Here is a 7105-nt window from a genome sequence, read left to right on the forward strand (position 1 = left end):
TACCCAGCTGCTTCATGTTTTGAAAACTATAAATATCTGACCTGCGAGAGTCTGGCACCATGGACCATAGCTTCAGGATCATGAAAGGTCTGTACCTTTTTTTCTTACTCTCTCTGTCTGGAGTGGTGTGTGTCTCAATTCGCTATTCTTTGCCTGAGGAGAAGAAAAGTGGGTCTCTGGTGGCTAATGTGCTGAAGGATTTGAAGCTGGGACTGGGGGAGCTCTCTGCTCGCAGAGCCCAGCTGGTTTCCAAAAGCAAGAAGCAGTATTTCCAGCTGGATGATCATTCTGGGAATCTATTTGTAAATGAAAAGATAGACAGGGAAGCTTTATGTGATGAGATGGAGCCTTGCTTACTATTGTCTGAAATTGTGCTCCAGAACCCCTTAACAATCTACAGCATTGAGATGCAGGTAGAAGATATAAATGACAACTCTCCAGCATTCTCTCAAACTGAACTTGACCTGTCCATTCCTGAGAATGTTCCCACAAACACTCGATTCCCATTGGAATCTGCCCAAGATATAGACATGGGCAAAAACAGTATTCAGAATTACACCCTTAGTCCCAATGAAAATTTTCACTTGGAAATTCACAGTGGCAGGAGTGGAAAGAAGCATTTGGAACTTGTTCTGGAGAAACCACTAGACAGGGAGAAAGAGGCTCAGTTGGGGCTGACCCTCACAGCAGTTGATGGAGGGGTGCCCCAGAGAACGGGAACAGTTCTAATAAAGGTCAGTGTTCTGGACAGTAATGACAACTTCCCTGAGTTTGCACAATCTGAATATACAGTAGGTTTAAAGGAAAACAGCCCTCGGGATACTCTGGTCTTGAAAGTGGAAGCCAGAGATTTAGATTTTGGTTCAAATGCAGAAATAACCTACTCCTTCCATCAGGTGCCTGAGAAAATAAGGCATTTATTCCACTTGCATCAAACTACTGGGGAAATCACTGTTTTGGGTCCAATTGACTATGAAAAGGTAACCAGCTATTATTTGAACATCAAGGCAACTGATGGAGGGGGTCGTTCAGGCCACTGCAAAGTCCTGGTGGAAATTGAGGATGAGAATGACAATGCCCCTGAGATATCGGTCATAACCATCATCAGCCCTTTGGCAGAAGATTCTCCCCTAGATACTCTGGTCGTGCTCTTCAGTGTCGCAGACCAAGATTCTGGAGACAATGGGAGGACCTCCTGCTCTGTAGGGATACAGTCACCATTTCTGTTAAAAAAGACACTGAACAATTATTATCAACTTGTGACACAAAGTCCACTAGACAGAGAGAAAGTTTCTGAGTATAACATCACCATCACAGCGACTGACCAGGGCTCTCCAAGGCTCATTACAAAAAGAACAATTATGGTTTTAATCTCAGACGTCAATGACAACTCTCCAGAGTTTGAGAAGTCCAAGTATGAAATGCAAGTTTGGGAAAACAACATTCCAGGCCTGCTGATGGGTTCGGTCCATGCTGTCGATCTGGACGTGGAGCAGAATGCCAAGGTGACCTATTCTCTTGTGCCTGGAAATGCCAGTGGTTCTCCCGTGGCCCCCTATGTTTCCATCAACTCTGAGACGGGGAACCTCTATGTCCTGCGATCTCTGGATTATGAGCAGATCAAGGAGTTCCAAGTGAGAGTGAGGGCTTCAGATGGGGGCTCTCCTCCACTGAGCTCGGAAGTTGTTGTTCGAGTTGTGATCCTGGATGAAAACGATAATACCCCCTTTTTCCTCTACCCACTTCAGAACAGCACCTCCCCCTTCAACGAGCTGGTTCCCAAGTCAGCGGAGGCCGGTTACCTGGTCGCCAAGGTGGTGGCTGTGGATGGGGATTCGGGCCAGAACTCTTGGCTGTCCTATGAACTGCTGAAGGCCACGGACCCCGGCCTTGTCAGCATAGGAGCCCAGAACGGAGAAGTTAAAACCAGGAGACCACTGACAGAGCGAGACACAAACAAGCAGAGACTGATTATCCTGGTGAGAGACAACGGCCACCCTCCCCAGACCAGCACTGCAACACTGAATGTCCTTCCTGTGGATGGCTTTTCAGATCCTTATCTGAATATTGCAAGCGTCAGTCACGAAGCCGGTGAAGAAGATGGCTCCTTGACCATGTACCTGGTGATCTGCTTGGCTGCGGTGTCCTTTGTGTTCCTGATTTGCATCATTGTGTTTGTTGTCATCAAAATGCACAAGAAAGAGTCTAGTTTTATCTCTGCCCTTCCTCAGTTCCCACGTGCCTTACCTGAGATCCCAGAAACTGGTATTGATTCTCAGAATGGATCACTTTCCCGGACTTACCACTATGATGTTTGCCTAACTGGTGGATCACTAAGCAGCGAGTTCAGATTCCTTAGGCCTCTCATTCCTGTTTTTTCTGTGGGGGACCCAAATATCTCTGAGAATCACAGGATTTCTTCTGTCTCTCAAGAGACTCCTGGGCACGTGGAGGGCCAAAACCCAAAGGAACAGGTAAGTAAATACCTGGGGGGGTTTTCTTAATTGTCCCATGTCATACAGAAATTTCAGCTAGGTTATGTGACATAATTTTTTTAATTTTTTTTTTTAAATTTATCTTTAAATTTATACCCCACCTTCCCCGAAGGCTGAGGGCAGCTCACAAGGGGCACGAATGCCCAAGTTAAAACATTAAAACAGTACAGAACAACATACAATACAATAAATACAATTCACTAAAATTTACTTTACGGTGCTCCAAAATTATTTAACTATAAAATTCAACTCTCGGTCACATTTTTATTTATTAATTTCTGCTTCTCTCTGCTAATTCACTGCATTTCTCCTTATTGGAGACATCTATCATTACTAGATAAGTCTCCTTTGAGAACAGCGTATGTATCTGCATTGAGTTCAGGATACAATAACAAAAGCAAAATACACCATGGAGAGCACAAATTACCAGTACATGGTATTCTTCAGAGCCAATATATTCTTGTGGAACCACACTGGTTCCATATTTTGCATGCCTTATCATACTCCCACATGGGAGAACCGCTTTGCCAAAAGGAGTGCAACTGAGCCCATGTGGTAAGACATGCAAAATATGGAGACAGGTTGGTTCCATAAGAATATATTGGCTCTGAAGAATAATAATGGAAACTCTCTTAGCCAACAAGAAACGTCAGCCAGTTTTCTCAGCCTCCCTGAAGACCTGAAAGTTTGGAACCTAAGAAGCAGTAAAGAAGATAACAGTTGTTTTCAAGGGCTGCATACAGCCCATTCACTGGTCTTGCTCTAGGAAGGTTTCTTTGTGTATCCCTGCACTTGTGTATTTGTTTCAAAGCCTCAGTGCTTTAACAAGTAACAAGTATATGTGGATCATACGAAAAGATTTACATTCTAATCTCTATGCATGATTCTTTCATTCATTCTATTTGAGACATGTGCCTTTAAGTAGCACTTGAATGTTATTGGACCTTGAGTAATTTGTGCTCTCCATGGTGTATTTTGTTTTTGTTATTGTACTCAGTATCTCTGTGGTCCCCTTGTATTTAATTTTGAGTTCAGGATATTCAGCTGTAGTTCTCCATCTCCTTTAGGGTTGTCTGTTTATGATCCCTGTTGTTTTCCTTATTAGTCTGTACTCCTTGATGTCAGATCCTCCTGTGTCTAGAACCCATGGAATGTTTTTTCATTGAGGCAACTATCCTTTTGAAGCTGGCTCATCCTCTTATTCTGGTGGTCCTCTGCCCCTTCTTTCCATTGGACCTCTTCTTCCACAGATCATTTAATCAAGCCCATTTTGCCAAGCCCAATGTTGAATGCTGGGATTCTTTCTTCAACCCTCCTGCCTCCTGGTCATTAGCTTTCTGACTTTCTGGAGCTTTTTACACTTAAGCCTGACACCTGACTTTGTGAGAAAATCAGAGCTTCTCCATGTATGCCAGTATGAGACACAATAAAGCTATGAAATGTTAGTTCTATATTTTCATTTTCATACACTGTGGGTGGGAACACAGCCAGTTTAAAATACGAGTATATTACCCACACATTTCCTATGTTTCTTATGTTTCCTTCATATTTGATGATGCTCCCCTAAGATGGCTGCAAACAAACTCTTCTCAGGCTTGTTTTTGCCTCTCTTCTATTTCCTGGGGAGCCATAGCACCACCTGCCCTGATCACTGAGCCCGTCAAGGTGCACAGACATAATTAGACCAACAGTCAGGCATAGAGAACCTTGAAAGGGAAAGTAGGAGGTAGGAACACAGAGTGACACATTGCCAAGAATTCCTGGTTAGTGTGAAAGTGAGAGAAGGAAAGTTGTTTTTGTTTGTTTTAATGGTTTTAAAATGTGATTTTTAAATCCCATATGTTTTAATTTGTTAGCAGCCCTGGATGGACCAGTGAGAGTGGAAAGGTGGGGTACACATTTTGTTAAATAAATAAATACTTAGTCCCACTAATAGGGGGAGCACTCCTACCCTCCGCTCCTTGCTGCTGCCCAGTACAGCACTAGGAGAAATTGTGGCACCAAAGTTGAAATTGTCACGCTGCCATGCAATGCTTTGCCCTGCCCCCAAAGGTCCCCAGAGCTGAAGCCCCCCTGGCTGGCAACCCAACTCACTGTACTCAATAGCCTGCATTTGGGGGTGGGGCTGCTGAGACAATGGGGCTGCTGAGTAAATGGTCTTCCACCCCAAAGTATGACACTAATGCCCCATAGGGTAGTTAGAGGTGGGCCAAACAAGAGAGGCAAGGGTTTGGAAAGAATGGGAACAGTAACTGATGCAAACTGGGCTTCCAACCCTCAGACCTGCCTTTCAGTCTTCCTTATCCAGGAAAAGTCTCATTGCCAGGAATAAACCATAATACAATAGATGGAGGGGGTAGCAGTATGACAATAATAATTACAATAGAATTACTGCAAAACGTGCAAATATTATGGAATCCAATATAACATGCAGTCAAAATGTAATCAGTCCATTGTTTTAATCTCTTTTCAACAGTGAAGACGTCAAAGATGAAAAGTGAAGACGTCAACGAAGAAAGAATGGACGAGCTTCCCCGGAGTTACCACTCGTTTCGAATTTTCTTTTTCATACATAAGATCTCAGCTCTGCATCCGCATAATCACAAGGTTTCCAAATTGGACTCTTTCTAATTCCTAAATACTTCAAAAGTAGTTCACATCAGGCTCTTAGCCAATATATCTAACCCGGGCTGATCAGTGGTAACGAGTGGTAACTCCGGGGAAGTTCGTCCATTTTTTCTTCATTGACGTCTTTACTCTTCATCTTTGACGTCTTCACTGTTAAAAAGAGATTAAAACAATAAACTGATTACATTTTGACTGCATGTTATATTGGATTCTATAATATTTGCACATTTTGCAGTAATTCTATTGTAATTAGGAATAAACCATAGGCAAAACCCCTCTTTTCTCTTTTTAAGTAAACCAGCCTAATAATATATCAATTTTTAATAGAGTATAAGGTCAGCCATCTTTATGCCCCCCGTTTTAAGGCCCATGTTAAAGGGTCCTTGCCCTGCATGTGGTGGCATGGTGCCCTTTGTGGACTGCCAGAGGCACATCCACTGGCCATTCAAAGATAATTATAAAGTCCTTAAGAGGCAGAAGTTGAAATTGCCATGCTGCCATGCAATGGTTTGCCCTGCCCCCAAAGGTCCCCAGAGTTGAAGCCCACCTGGCTGGCAACCCAACTCACTGTACTCAATAGCCTGCATTTGGGGGTGGGGCTGCTGAGACAATGGGGCTGCTGAGTAAATGGTCTTCCACCCCAAAGTATGACACTAATGCCCCATAGGGTAGTTAGAGGTGGGCCAAACAAGAGAGGCAAGGGTTGGGAAAGAATGAGAACAGGAACTGATGCAAATTGGGCTTCCAACCCTCAGACTTGCCTTTCAGTCTTCCTTATCCAGGAAAAGTCTAATTGCTAGGGATAAACCATAGGCAAACCCCCTCTTTTCTCTTTTTAAGTAAACCAACCTAATAATATATCAATTTTTAATAGAATATAAGGCCAGCCATCTGTATGGCCCCCGTTTTAAGGCCCATATTAAAGGGTCCTTGCCCTGCATGTGGTGGCATGGTGCCCTTTGTGGACTGCCAGAGGCACAACCACTGGCCATTCAAAGATAATTATAAAGTCCTTAAGAGGCAGAAGTAACAGCAGAATGTATCCAAACGCTTCCCATGGCTCTAAGAGCTCACGTTACAGGTTGCAGTTCTTTCTCCCTCACTAGAAGGGGAGACAAATCTCCGTGGTACGCTCACATAAGATTTTTCACAGGCATGAAAATAAATAGCAGCAAGACATCTCTGAATGTTAAAATGCAATGTGCAGCTGTGCAAAGGAAAGCAAGCCCTGGTACATTCACAGATTCTCATAGAGTCCTTAAGAGAACGAGGTAGCAACAAAATAGGTCTGGGTGCTTCTCACAGCTCTAGTATCTTATCTCACAGGTTCTCTTTCCCACACCAAAGAGGGAGACACAAATCTCAGTGGTACACTCTCACAAGATAGGCACAAACACCACAGTTCATAGCAGCAGGACATGGCTAAATGTTAACATGCAGCTGTGCAAAGTGATGCAAGTCCTCAAATGATCACTGGATGAAGGTCTAATTATACTACCTCAAGCACAAAGGAGGGCAGGGATGGGCAGCCAGTCTCTCTCAACACAGGCTGTTGTCTTTCCCCTTTGTCTGTAATGGCTTCCTGGAGTCAAGCATTCTTTAAGTAGTTCAGGCAAAAAATAGGGTGGGACTGACCAGCTGGTCGCTTTCAACACTCGCTGAAGTTCTCATTGTCTTCTGGCAGCCCCCCCTGATTTATATAAATCAGATCCACCAGAGGTTAAGAAAATGGAAACGTTTTAACATCAGATTAGATCGAGAGCCTTAACTGAACAAGGTAGGCTTAGTTTGGATGGAGATTTTACTGTTAATAAGGCTGAAGAAGCAGTTAAAATGCTAAAAAAATCTGGGTTCAATGGTATGATGGCCCCTCCCCCCTCCCTCAGAGGTAGATTATGGTAGACTGTTATAAAGTAATGACAGTGATGTAATATTAACTCTTATATTGAAACTTTTAAATGATTCCTTGAGAAATGGTAGTA

At 43.4% G+C, this 7105-nt stretch overlaps 1 protein-coding gene across 1 annotated transcript; it reads left to right on the forward strand.

The window, feature by feature from the left end:
• The first annotated feature begins 59 nt into the window (after nt 1-59).
• Nucleotides 60-3327, forward strand: LOC107109886 (protocadherin beta-16-like). Its single transcript, XM_015410596.1, has 2 exons — nt 60-2474; nt 3307-3327. Exons 1-2 carry the CDS (start codon nt 60-62, stop codon nt 3325-3327), a joined length of 2436 nt encoding a protein of 811 aa, XP_015266082.1.
• Nucleotides 3328-7105: the final 3778 nt, after the last annotated feature.

Source organism: Gekko japonicus, unplaced genomic scaffold (genome assembly GCF_001447785.1).
Source record: "Gekko japonicus isolate JY-2015 unplaced genomic scaffold, Gekko_japonicus_V1.1 scaffold3835, whole genome shotgun sequence".
In the NCBI taxonomy this organism is placed as follows: Eukaryota; Metazoa; Chordata; class Lepidosauria; order Squamata; family Gekkonidae; genus Gekko; species Gekko japonicus.